This window comes from Limulus polyphemus, unplaced genomic scaffold (genome assembly GCF_000517525.1).
Source record: "Limulus polyphemus unplaced genomic scaffold, Limulus_polyphemus-2.1.2 Scaffold1012, whole genome shotgun sequence".
NCBI lineage: Eukaryota > Metazoa > Arthropoda > Merostomata > Xiphosura > Limulidae > Limulus > Limulus polyphemus.
Genome location: NW_013666622.1, coordinates 118,804 through 133,654, shown reverse-complemented (window position 1 = coordinate 133,654; position 14,851 = coordinate 118,804). Strand labels below are relative to the sequence as shown.

Sequence of the window (14,851 nt, the reverse complement as noted above, 5' to 3'; positions counted from 1 at the left end):
CATAAACAAAAAGTAGTATAATAAGATTTTGAATGTGAGACACTAAAAACTTGTGTCGTGCACAGTAAAGGATACCCAGGGCAATAGAGTTAATAAGTAAAACATAGAAATAAAATAAGTGTTTCCATTATTTTCTCCAACTAGTGCATATAAATAGATAAAATTTTTTTTTTTGTAAAACTTATTTATAGTTTGTTGCCCAAAATATAGAAAAATAAAAAGTAATGGCAAGAAATTAAGTGATTTTTATGCCAGAAACAAACAAATAGTTTTGGATTGTTGACATTATCAGAGTGGTTAATGACATTTCTATAAGAATGACACCTTCAATATGACATTGTTATACTTCAGCATTACTGAAATAAACAGGTTTCACAATCATAGCAAAGGTTTTGAACGGAAAATAAAATGAATATGAAAAATATTAAAGTTCATCTGAGACTGTATAAAGGGAACAGAAGTCATAAAAGGAAAATAGAGCAAAGTTTTAAATTCAACATGCCTAGCTTTTGTATATTTCAGAACAAGTATTAAAATATTCATACTTTGACGTGCATAGAATGTACTGCTATAAATTACTTGCTTGATCCAATTTTATGCTGCAAAAATGTATATGTATAAATTACTTTCATCCTTTGAAAATTATATGTGATACTATAGCTTTTATGATGAGTATAGAGGATTGAGTATATTATGTTAAAAAGATTTTGAATATGCAAATCAGCAAGTAATGTGACAGTCACAGCCAATAGAAAGTCATAGTAGAATGGTATGCACCAGAATTAAATTTTGACATTGTGTTATGTTTGTGCAATTCCATCAAAGTGGATTACTTGTGAAAAAGGTATGCAACAGCCCTTCTAATGAAAAATACTTGCACACTCAGATCCTAAAATTGTGTTCAGATAAGGGATTTACAATTTCCAAGATAGGGATATCTCTTGTACTTAATAATATTGAAAAACAAAACAACATAGATTAACCTGGGTCACCTGCACTCTCCATAAAGAGACCTTCAAAAAGACCTACCCCAATTGTGGTAAGCAAAGTGGAGCATCTTGTAATATGTGAGTCAGTGGTAAGTCATCCACATGTCCTAAGATACATTACACAACATGATCAAGAAATATTTCCATCTGGAAAAGCAACATAAGTCACATTTATACAAGCATATTCCACAACGTATCCATTCATGCATACCTCAAGAATGATGATATTGATATTCATGCTACTTCATATATAGACATACCAGTCAAGTCACCAGATGTAGCATCTACAAATTTCTGTGTGATCTGATTATTGAAACTATCTTCCTCATAGGCTAGGTGGATTACAGAAAACATGGAGAGAGAAGTAGTGGGCTGTGTATATGATAGCCTTTTGAAAGAACCTTTTGCAATGGAAACTATGCTTCAGGGCTATTGTCAAGATTCAGTCATCAGGTAGGCCATGAATGGATGTGGCAACATGAACTATAATTAGATGGTAAATTCTAAAATCATTTTAATATAATATACTCAACCTCTGTATATTGCTCCCATATGATACTGTGAGCAATTCATGTTGAATAACAAAGGTATATCAAGTTTGCCAGCTAGTTGTCTGTTGTTAAAGTTAGATGTTTTGTATTTTGAACAAGCAAAGGTAATTTTTGTTTAAAATATTATATTAGTTTATCACAAATATAAGATTTATCTCTTTTCTTTCTTTCTTGTAAGAGGGCTAGTGTTCAGATCAAAGGTTAAGACTAAAATGTAAAGTATTTCTTAGGGCTTCATTATAAATATTTAACATAAAAGTATAAAATGATAAAAACCATGTAACCCCAAACACTTTGGGGGCAAATTGAAGAAGAAAGGTCTACCTTTCGAAAGTGCATGGGTTATAGGGTTTTTATCATTTTATAAGACTTCCTGAACCTGTTTTCTGACATCATTAACATATGATTATGTCAGCCTGTTAATTTTTATATATTTTGATTTCCTGTTGTTTTGTTTTCATTGTTAAATATATATTTGTGAATGGTTAATGTTTGGTACATGTAACTGTTGATATATGAGCGGGAAAAATTTAACCAAAACCTGGAAATGTCGGAAATATGATGGACCTCCTTAGCTTTAATTATCCTGGAACTTGCATGCATCCAAGTCATGCCATTTAGCTAAATCAGTTATTAATAATGGCTGGAGACGGCTTGAATGGGTAATGAAGAAAAACTTTAATATAACAGCAAATGTACAACGTTTCGACAAGGTTTTGTCATCATCAGGTACAATTACTTCTCATTTTCAACGTGACAATGTTCCTGAGAATGAATACAATTAAGGTGAAAGAAATTTGGGTTCATTTTTCTGGCATCTTCTTATTTTGGTATGTTTGTGGCTGTATCTTTCCTGGGTGGATATCGTCTCCCTCCTATGGAGATTCTACACATTCACCTTTTACTTGGACATGTATTTAAACAACATTTATGTTTTCTTTTCAAGGACCCTCTTTTACTGCTACTAATAGGATCCCACTCTGAAGAAAGTGTTGCCTGTTCAGGTGTGCTTTAACTCAAACACATACTGTATACTGTTAGAGCTGTAATATTCACTGTAGAGATGGGGTGTTCTGCAAGACCACTATTGGCATGCTTAGTGGGATATGCTCATGTGTGTGTCTAGGTATCTATCAATTTAACTCAATGGTGAACTATCACTCATGGACTATCATGAGTAAAGCAAAAGGGGATTTCTCAGCCATTCCTTTGATTGCATAAATCGGGGATAGTCTGCTTTTCAAAATAGGAAATCGTGGATGCCCATTGCACTTTCTTCAGTATGATGGTCCTCTGGAGTCCCCACTGCATTTATCCCCCTCCTTGTTTTTTCATTCTTCAAGTGGAGCACAGGAGTCCTTACTAGTTCCCAGTCACTGGAATGGTGGATCAAGGAGGCTTCCTTCTGTGAAATAGAAACTTACAATACATTAACACATTTATCCACTCATTGAGAAGAAGGTAGAACTGGGTTTCCTCCTTCCCTTTTCTCTGGACACTTATTGTCAGTTGGAGCAGAACTAGCCTACATGGGATCCTCCTTGTAATGCCAGGTTCAGGATGACACCACCCTGTTCCCATGGTTGAGTGCAGTAGAGCCCCCTCTCATTAACTCTGGTTGCAAGAGGTTTTCTTCCCTGCTCCTACAGTTGAGTTTGGGGGACTTCATCTGCCTCATAATACTGGCAACAGGATGTATGTACACTGTTCCTACTGTTGAGCAAATGTTCCATATCTTCCTAGTTATTCTAGGTGTAGGATATGTCTTCCCTGCATGTATGGTTGTGTGAGTTACGATATTTGCTCTTAATACTGGTTACAGGTATTGCCCTGTTCTCTTGGTTGAGTTGGGGCAATGACACGACCCCATAATGCTGGGTTTGGATTGTTGTACTCCTTGCTTCTATGGTGGATTTGGGAGTTGGTCTGGTTTTGTCCGAGTGCAAACTTCCTCTTTGTAACTCCAGTTGCTTGATTTATGACACACTGTTTACTTACGGTTGGGGTTGGTGTATGTAATATCATACAGTCCACATGCCCTAGCCACAATGTTAATGAGCCTCTCATTTTATTTTTATTTGGGAGATCCTCAACCTCCTAATACTGAGGATGGGTTGTAGAACCTGCTCTGTCTGGTTCAAGTTGGGTTGATACCTAGCCATGGCTAGATGTTTTCTCCATCATTATATTTCAACAAACTGTCCCTTGACTTGCTGTTTCTCCTTGTTTGGGTATCAAGTTTGCTTCCAGTTTTTGTTTCATTGAGTGGATCTTTACCTACAGAAGCTGTCTGTTTTGTGTGATGGAGGATGATTTGAACTCGCACTATTTTTTTGCTATAGTTTGTAACTCTCAGAATGAATTAAGCTTGTGTACATCTATTCTTTTTTCCACTTTTATCAGGTTTATTTCCTTCTTACAAGGCAAAGTAGTAGTGTGGTGCTCTGCATGTGTGCTTCAGTTTTGTCTCTGAGCACACTAGTTATATCTAGGTGGTTGCTTTCCACTTGGATTCACTGTTAGGAGCCTACACTGGCCCCCCTCCACCTTTTCAGTGTAGGATTCTAGCTTTGCGTGAGAGGAGGTAAGACTGTATCAGAAGGTAACAGTTTCTTACATCGAAAATGTATTTCCGATAGGTACTTCTCACTCTTCCTCCCCAGTGCCTGTGTTATTCATATTAGATCCTGCCAATCTCAAAAGTGAGGATTTAGCAGGAAAATCAGAGGGAGATAACTGTGCCAATATAGGTGATGCAATACTATTGGTGAATTGTGATCACATGCTTATGAACATGTATATAGCATGTGAATGGTGATCACATGCTATATATATAGACTGGTCTGCTGAGTGTGAAAAATATTTTAGCAGTATGTAGGAGCAGAAAGAAGATTGAAATATCTTTGTGTGAAAAGAAGAAAGTACCTATCGGAAATACATTTTCAGTGTAAAAAAATGTTAACTTTGAATATTATCTTGGTCAGTCACTGTTATTTCATATGGTGATAATTGTCTAATTCATTATATTTGATAACAGATTGGTTCAAATATTCTTTCATATTGTCAACCACCATCTTGCAATGTCTTTGTTTAAAGTTCTTTTTCTGTAATACTTTAGTCTAAAGTAAGTATGTACTGAAGTTTTATTACTGTTTATATCCATATTACAAGCTAAATAGTGTTAATTAAGCACAATTGTGGAATATCAGGTAAAATATGTGCACAGTTCATGTCTGGAAAATATGAAATTCTGCTTGGAAAATTGCAGACATTGTTTTTTGAGAGAATGTGAAAACCCTGTTGAGATAGGTAATGCATTTTTAACAAAGACCCATTGTGGATTATGTATGCAGAAAATTTGTAAATGACCATTTACTTTGATAACTTCAGTATACCACATTGACTTATATTCTTTATTAAAGATAATAATTTATAAACGAGTAATAATCTACATACATCTCATTTAAGAAATGGAACGTTCCTGAAATTGTCATTAACCTATAGGCTTGTTTCTGGCTTGAAAAAGAGCATTTACTTAAAATTTTGACAGGTAAATAAATTACTACCATCGTTTTTAAAGGTGATTTTTCTCTAAAAGTCTAATTTCTTTATTTTATCAATTTAGCATTTTTCTACTTAGTTATTTGCTAAATTCTTCAATTATTAGATTTATTCATTCTCTTTTAAGAAATAGTACATCTTGCATATGTACATCCTTATTTAAGAAAAGTACATATTGTGGCCAATTTTGTCCTAATTTAAGAAAGAGTACATGTTACATTCGTATTTCTTCACTTAAGAAACAGTACCGGGGTTCCTGCAGATTCCTAAAAAATCCTATATAGGTTGTTACATTCTTGGGTTTCGAAAAGTCTTAAATTTGTTACACATATAGTATCTTCTCACTTAAGATATGGTATATGTTACATGTGTATGACCTCACTTAAGAAATAGTACATGTTACATTTGTATGTCCTCCCTTCAGAAACAATAGATAGTAAATGTATATGTTTTCAATTAAGAAACAGCACGTTGCAATTGGTGTCCTCATTTTAAAAAGAGTTGGTATTATGATTTGACCCATAGAAATTGTATGTACTCATGTATTCACAAATATTAATGTATAAGTTTAACAGTCTTACTTTTCTTTCTTTTTTTTTTTTTTTGTTTATATATATATATTAGAAAATTATGATATAGGAGTTTCAAAGTATAATCAGTCTGATGCCAAGCTATCTCAACAAGGTGGTATAGCAAAGATACCATATACTGCTGAGACTGTAATTCGCCGTTTACCAACCTGGACAGATATGTTAATATCATACTCCACTATAGCTGGTAAGAATTTTGTAACTGTTAAATCATGAATACATATAACCATTGTTAAATATTTTGATTGTCACTTTGAAAATTAAGAAAACATTTTGTGACACACAAAATGAGCTTGCAGTGTTTTATAGTTAGCAATTATGTATAAAGTTCATTAAAAATGTTATTTTTTAGAACATACTAAAACCCCAGTACATGCTACAATATACAAAATCATAGTTGAAGCACTGTTTATACCATTCACTTATGAGATATCAAATTTTGTGATGAATAATGCCTTTAACAGGTTGTTGATGAGGCCTTCCTTTCATTACCAAATTCATCAGGTCATCTAATTTACAACTAACATATGTTGTGAAGTTTTGTTACACTTTAAGCTTTAAAGAAGAGATCAGATTTAACTAGTGTAGAATCTAAAAATATAAACTTTGATGTCTTCTGAGTCAAAGGTTCTCAAACTAGGGTTTATGAAACAGTCTTGGGTGTTTCAGCACACATAGAAATAGGTTCTTTAAAACTTTCCTGTAAATGGACAAAGCAATATTTTTTAGCAAAACATATTTATTGCAATAAATATGACTAAACAATGCTGTTTATGCTTGAATTTTTTTTTAAATGCAAGTTGCAACACACCTCAGAGTTCTAATATTCAAATTTCTATTAATTCATTTGTTGGAGGTCATCAGCTAGTGTGTCTAAGGTCTTTTGGGCCTCAAGCTAAAAATTTCTGTTCTAAGTGAGTGATAAGAATATTAAGTCAATGAAATCTTGTATGTTGCACTTGTAACCCAGCTGACCTGGTACCATATCTCTGGATTAAGTGAAAGCTTTGTCAGTGGCAGCATACTGCATCTCAAATATGGTTAAAATACTATATACACACTTAGTGAAAACACATTTTGGGTCTGTTAAGTGTGAGGTATTTAAAATAAATCATTTTGTTAATATCTTATTATGGTGTTTCATCACAATTCTTAATTTGAAAAAAAAATCTTATTTTGCTGGTTTAAGTGTTATAAACCATAAGACTTGATATGTTGCAAATAACTGATAAAATAGCATTTCAACTAAATTGTGTATCTTATAACCCAATCACCCATATGAGAATAGATATCGAGTGAAAAGACTTATAGGCAACGATGTAAAACAATGTGTAGCTAAAATGCTATTCTATGCTGTACTTAGTAGAAGCCAACAGTGGCCAGTAATTAAAATATTATCATAACATTTTATTATTTCCTATTGATAATGCAGAATTTTCATGTTGTTGATTTCTGGATTATTTATTTCATTAACTTGTACTTGCAAGTTTTTTGTATTTTAATTTCAGGATATATTTCACTTCGAAACAACATATTTGGCTCATGGTACTGCCAGGCTCTGGCCAGTGTTTTGATGACTCATGCACATGATGTAGAACTTACCCACATGCTTTTAAAGGTAGTAGTTTTTAGATGTTTTTTAAGTGCATTTTTTATGTATATGATCGTAATGCTGAAAATAAATACTGATTTGGTAGTTTAAAACATTCTTGACAATTTACTTGTTTTGTTAGTGTAGAGAAATACACTAATTGCTAGGTTTTATTAAATTTCTCTTTATTTAAAAATTTTTTATGAATTTTCTGTTAATATATGAATGAGAAAAATAGTGTGTGAATTGTTTTGTGTGCACTATGTTATTTCAGGTTTCAATATATTATTATTCATTTTGTCATCAAACTCTAACCAGTACGTTCATTACTCAGATCATGGATGAGAGCTGGATATATGGAGGGTTTTCATTATTTTTAATAGTAGGTGGATGATACTTCTAAAGTACGAGTTAACCCTGTTGTGTGAAGTATATCCTGGGATGAAGGCCCAACATTGTTCTTTTATGTGTGATCCCCCTAGCCCTACTTCAACGGGTCTTCCTATGGTCAGGGGTTAAAAGGCATATCATTATGTTTGTAGATTAACATTCAAGATTTTATTGAACTACTATTTAACTCTCTCAATATGGGCTTAGTTGATTTGACTGACCATATGACTTGTTTGTACTTATTTAAAGACTTTATAGATTTGATACTACTAACTTCTAATATAGTGTGTATATCCTCACAAAATTTGGCAGTCTTTCAGATAATATTATAAGTCTTTCACATTAAAAGAAATCATATTTTTTAGTGAAGTATTTCTAATAAACTAAAAAAAGATTTGTCCATGAATATATTGAGTATTTGTTTTAAACAGTCTGTGTGCAAAGTGATTTTCATGTTAAGATATAAATAGTTTTCTTCATATCAAAAATCTCCGATTTGATTTGTTTAATCTGTAAAACCTCCCTAGTACATTTCAGAGATTTGTTTTCAGTAAAACTTTATATCCTATCTGTTATTTTCTCTACCCTAACTCTATACGAGGTATGTCAATTTGATTGACCTCGTATCCACTAAAATAAATCTAAATTACCCTCTTTTTTCTTTCTAGAATGACTTCAAATTGTAACAAGAAACTACAATCATTTATCTGAAGTAGCTTTAAACTCCTAATAATATACATCTACTTATAATTAAGTTTTATTGTTTTATTGCACTTCAAACTGTGTCTAACTACTATTCATGGCATTATAAGTAAATCACTTGGGGGAACATGCAGCTCACATTATGTTATCGAATTACGTTACCCACGAGCTGCTTAAGTGCATCCCTTGCAAAATATTATTATTTATTTTACCTAATCTAACCTAAAGAGATCCTTTTTTTTACATTTTAGTTACTTTTATAATAATAAATAAAGTATAAACATGAAAAACAAGAAAAGTTACCTGTGTCTTCTTTTTCTTTTTTTTTTATGCTGTCAACTCTTTATGACATTTAACCCTACTTTTTTTATACTAATGGTAGTAATGCATTAAATAATTTTAATTTAATTAAATAATACACCAAAGAACATAGAATAATAACGTGCAAAAAACAGACAATTTCCTCAAACTACCACAATATTTCTGGCTTTCTAACTGTGTGACAAGAGCCGTTACAAATTCGTCCAAGCTAGTCATTAACTTTTCTGTGGGAATGAAGCTTGTACTAAAAGAGAAATTGACAATTCTCTGTTCAGAACATAAGGTAATATAATACATCGTTTGATAGATGAAAACCTTGGGTTTTTATTGGTTATAGATGATGTAGAATAAATATAAGGGAGAACTATTAACAAATCTTGAAAGAGAGGATGTGACAGGTGGGTGTGACAAGAAGGGTCTGATTTTCTATTTGATGGCTCTGTAACCAAACAAAATCGAAAGCTATAAAAATTATGGTTTGTCTGAGCAAAGATGACTTTATAGTGAGTAATTTACATTAAATTTCTTAATTATTGAAGGGGTGGTGAATAAAATAGAGAAAATTGGATGCTTACTAAAATCTTTCTCATACTAGGGGAAATTCAGGATTTTTTAAATATTGCCTTATAAAATTAAGATTATAAGACTTGTATATTATCAAAATATGGATTATTAGCTACAATTTTATGCTATACTAATTGGTATAACATAAACAAAAAGTAGTTGAATAAAATTTTGAATGTAAGTCACTAAATCCTCGTGACATGCGCAGTAAATGATGCCTTGGCAGAGAGAGTTAATGAATATATGTCAATAAGTTAGGTATCAAATTTTAGATTATAATTCAGATTTTAGTATTATACATTAGTTAATTTCTTAATTTAAAAATAAATATTAAAAATAATCCTAAATATTGATGTTTTTTGTGTGTCATGTGGTATGTTGAATGCAGCTTTGGTTCAAATTAGATGTTTGTGATGTCCAAATACAAAGTCTATAGTTTTTTACGAATTAGAAACTCAAATTACCAATATTGGCAAGCCAGAATATAAGATAAGAACCTATTTTTTTAATTTTCTGACATATTATTACATTTAATGAATCAACCGCCCACCTCTTCAATTTTTTAAAATATTTACTTATGTACACCTACTTTGACCAATGATGTGTGTATAACCAATTGAAAGCTCAGAATGTCCCCCATGTATTTTTTCAACCTCTGCAAAGTGTTTGAATGGAGAACCCTTTCTTTTTATAGTATTTTATGGTATTTGTTTTTAGACTCAAATACAGCTTAATTACTAAGCCTGATAAATTATAGTGGAATTTTGTGATACTGATATAGTAATTTATGATTTTTTTGTTATTTCAAAAAGCATGTACAAACCCTAAAAAGATTTGGTTTGACATCTTCCATGTATGAAATTTTACAAGGCTTAGCAAATTACAGTAAGCAGCAAACAAGTTCATAAGTAGAAGAGATCATTGTTTTCTATACTTCTTTTTTTTACTGTTCTATGTTTTAAGAAAAAAGTAACTGAAATTTAGAACTTATTGGGAATTAGTAATAACATACATACATATATAATGTATTATAACTGAAATGTGACTGTATTTTACAAAATATTGGTCCACTAGAACAAAGCCAAGACAGGTCAGTTTCTAAAGGCCAGTTTTATACTATTGGATATGTTAACATGAGTGCAACTTCTTTAATGTTAGTCAGACAGAGCTGAAAGGTCAATAAAATAATAAATATATATAGCTGTATAATGTAATGAGATTTAAACTATTTTGACTAAACATTTGTGGTTTAATGTTACAATCTGTAGTCATTCTAGAATGAAAAAAAGCATAATTTAGATCTGTTTCCTAATTTTGTATGGTGGTTACAAGATTGGCCAAATTAACCAAACCCATACAGTGATACAATAGTGAAAATAACATATGAAATATATCGTTTTTTTTTGTTTTTTTTTTTAATTTTGATAATTATGTGGAGGTTATAGAGATTTTGCATGTGAAATTTGACAATTTTCTGATGCATAAAAGTATTTTTAATTTTAAAATCAAAATTACTTTGCATGTTGAATAGTGAACATTCGATAATAAATAATACACAAGAAAATCATTAACTAAAAAATCTTAAAACTTAATTAAAAAACTATGATACTTTATGTACAAAAGTCTTGTAAGGTTTACTAATAATCTGAAAAATTCTATGAAGAAGCATATACAATTTAAAAAGTTACAATATAACTGCTTTATGGTTACTTTGGGGGATACAGACTGAGTGGAATCTACCCACCCGTAGTAAAAGGACCGGAGGGTGTGGGGCATATTCCCTAGAAAAATATAGAAAATAAAGATTATCATAGAAACTTGTTCCTGCACTTTCTCTACTCTCTTCAAAAGAACAAATGGAAATTACAGCTTGATAATATAATAAATATATTAATTTACATTATATATTTGCACTCAGAGTGTTTTAACATCTTTTCAATAAATACTATAATTCTGTTCTTTCTTTCACTCAGACAATGCCTCTGAAGTAGGCAAAACTAGTCATTAAGTTTTTAAAATGTTTTACTTTTGTGTGAGTTACAATTTATTAATTTAATCAGTAATAATACAATTGTATTCCTTTATACGTGTATGAGCAGAAAATGCGCACTAAGTGCATACATTGATCATCCAGTGGGAATATGTGGGTATGTGACATGTGATAATACTTTCTTCTCTTCACACTTGCTCATAAGCTTCATAGAGATACTCAAAAGGTTGCAGTGAGTGATTCTGAATAAGTAATACAAAACCAAAGTAGTCAGCCAAATGAGTTGTATTTTAGCCAAAGTTGCTGGTTGATTTACTCAGCATCTAATGAAAACCCTGTACAGTGAGGAATTGATAATTTCTTCCTCACTTATCTTTTGGGGAAAACAAACAACAATTATAAACCATTTTCCTCTACTATTTCTTAGCTATTTGTTCATTTCTGCAATAACTATTGCACTTTTTCCTATAGATGCCAACAACAGGCATTTAAATTGCTTGTCTTTTTTTATTACAAATTAAACTTTGTGATTAAAACAAGATTCAAAAGACAGAATGTAGTGCACAGTTGAAATTTTTTTTAAATAGACAGCCTGCCTGTTAAATTGGTGATTAAAAGTTTCAATCTTTGTATCTTCAAAATTCTCTTTAATTGATTCAGGAACTAATTACATAAAAAAATGGAAAAATGTAAAACAATGAACTAATAAAATATAGAAAAAATGTGGGAATTTTCCAAAGCAGAATGCTTTCACATTTTAAAATAATCTGTCGAACATGGTTGTATAAAATATCAATGTTGTAATTTTGATAGTTAAAAAACTTTGTACTCTTTTACAGTAAAGGCAATTTTATACTTTTAAAATATGTGTTATATTTACATTATAAACTTGCATCATTTGAATGTACTCACTCCTGACTACTTATCAAGTATTTACCATTTTAAAATATAGTACTTTAGAGTAACAAGTACCCCTTGTGTCTTAGTGATAAGTTTGTAGGCTTATAATACTAAAATTTAAGTTTCAACCCTGTGGTTTGCAGAACACAGATAAACAATTTTCAGTTTTGTGCTTAACAACAGTATTGGAAAAAGGAGTAATCAGAAGTAACAGCTAACAGTATCTTCAAACTTATATTTAAGTTATTGACCCATAGGCCCTACACAGAAATTTACACCATCAATCTCAAAACTGTAATTTTAAGATGTGTTGATTGCTGCAAATTTTCTGTAGGTGAATTTACCAGAAATGTGATTTGTATTGAGAAAAACAATATATTTGTAAATAGATTCTGTTATTTAGAAAGAGTTTTGGTTTGTTTCAGGTTGATAAGATAGTCAAGGAAAGAGTCACTGATTGTGGAGAAAAGCAGGCTACAGAAACACTTTATCGAGGTTGGAGCAACAAACTCTATTTTAACCCAGGGTTGTATAAGTGATAATCTATAAAAGTAGTATTGAATACATAGAAAAAGGGCTAATTGTAATTTAGTTGTGGGAACATTCTTTCAAACAGAATATGATTTTCAGGTATTAATTCTTTGATTTAACAAATGCAGATGTAATGAACTCTTTCAAGTTTTACCTTTTTAAGTTATCAGGTGACGTAACAACAGAGTTGTATTAATACAGGTTTAGCTTAAAAGTCTGTGACCCTGTTATGGATTCATATATTTAACTATGAGAAATCTGGTCTTTCTCATGCTAATGAGATGACAGAATATTTAGGTAATGTTTTAAATCTTGGGTGTTACCCCACTGGGTGTTAATCTATGTTTAGAGATAGGATGACAAGTGGTTTATGATTTCAGTTATCCTAAGAAGTTGGATTTTGTTTCTAATATCAAAAAAGTTGCCAGAACGAGAAACTCCTCGTGTTAAACTGCCTTATTCTTCATATATTTATCTACGAAGTGGTTGATACAAAAAGTTACTTTCTTAAGTCACACAACATGATTAAAATTACCCTTTAATATAGTATATAGATATGATTCCCATTCAACCAGCTTCAAGCTAGTGAATCGTTTTTATGGTCTATAGAGTCACCATTGTACCAAATAAGAGGTCACAAGATGTAATTACTACTAGAAATCCCCATTCAGATAACTAAAAGCTACTGATTAACCTTCGTACTGACCCGAGTTTTGAAGTATCAACCATGTTTTCCATTACTGTACAGTTTTAGTTAAATTGGACACACACACATATAGACAACAAATCAAATAACAAGTGAAATATAGTAATCCCTTCCCAGATGAGGATTAAAACTATTACTATTATGTGATTTTTTCTTCTTTGAAACCTCTTAACTCCATCTGTTAGATAATATAAATGTATAGCAATCTTTTAAAATTAGGCTGTGAATACCTAAAAATGTGTTAATGCTATATTTTGAAATTTTTATTTCAAAATATTGTGTTATGTTAAAATTTAAAACTATGATGGATTGGTAATATATTATTTTAATCATATCTTATATCTGATTTTAGCAGCTGTGCTGACTCCTGTTAACTTAAACATACAATACTATTTTTGAGTACATTTAAATCAATACTTTATATAGATAGGCCAATACAAAAAATATTAATAACTTTCAACATTTTTTATTGTTTACTGAGAGATATTAAAAATGTGCTTTTGTTTCAGACCTTTTAACTTGTATATACTGTATTTAGATCGCACATGTATTAATACATTTATTTTCTGTATTGTTCAAAAATACCAGTGTGAAAGTAATTTAAAAGATAAAAAAATACACATGATTTAGAGGTTCATTCAAAATTTATTAACAGTCCACCTGTTAAATATCCTTGCAATAAGTTGTTTGAGGGAGACACTTAATGGCATGTTGATGGTGTAACTATCTATGTGTGTGTGTTATTAACCTATCTACTCATAAAACTAGTGTTTATTTTGCAAACTGTGGTAGTGTTACCTTCAAGTAGAAGTTTAACGTGTTAAAACTCCTAGGAATCTTAATGCCTTGAAAGACATTTGCTTGTCATTGAACATCTCTTGGTGATAAAAGCTTATAGTATTGTGAAGTCCATGGTGGGAAAAATTAATTAAATAGCTACAGTTATCACCTGAATTAATCATAAAAAATATTTTATTAATATTACCTTCATAAATTTTATAAATTTTCATTTTTGATAACACTTTAAAAGTTTTTTAAATTTGTATGAAGACATGGAAATGTTATTCTTTACATGAGAATAAAAACTATATTTAGTAGTAATTACTGAGTATTTTTAATAAAGGTCTACCACTACTCAACACCTTACAAGTTGTTTTCTTTCCAAATTGTATAGGATACTTGCAAATATCTTTTGTACATTTCTTTCCTTTTATCAGATTCAACTTGTCAAATTTTATATCTGGTCTCCTAGATGATTTCATTCAGATCAAAAGTCATATAAAACACAAAGCTCACTACTCTGATTTCTACTATTACACAGCAGTTTTGTCCTATGTACTCTTTAAAAAAACAAGTGGCATTTTTTGTTGTATTGTTTATCTGTAGATATTGAACTTTATGTGAAATAGCATGATAAGTACAGCATCACAATTTTGAGTGATATATAAAAACCTTGTTATCTCAG

At 30.9% G+C, this 14,851-nt stretch overlaps 1 protein-coding gene across 3 annotated transcripts in view; it reads left to right on the top strand.

The window, feature by feature from the left end:
* The window catches only part of LOC106461695 (cell death protein 3-like), a 68,808-nt gene extending 54,321 nt beyond the window's left edge, over positions 1 to 14,487 (top strand). For all 3 annotated transcript variants that reach the window (XM_013921543.2, XM_022388716.1, XM_022388715.1), the window contains exons 7-9: positions 5,726 to 5,878; positions 7,200 to 7,309; positions 12,575 to 14,487. In XM_013921543.2, the coding sequence (XP_013776997.1) occupies positions 5,726 to 5,878; positions 7,200 to 7,309; positions 12,575 to 12,688 (377 nt within the window). In that variant the 3' untranslated portion in view covers positions 12,689 to 14,487. The remainder of the gene's footprint in view (positions 1 to 5,725; positions 5,879 to 7,199; positions 7,310 to 12,574) is intronic.
* The last annotated feature ends 364 nt before the right edge of the window (positions 14,488 to 14,851 follow it).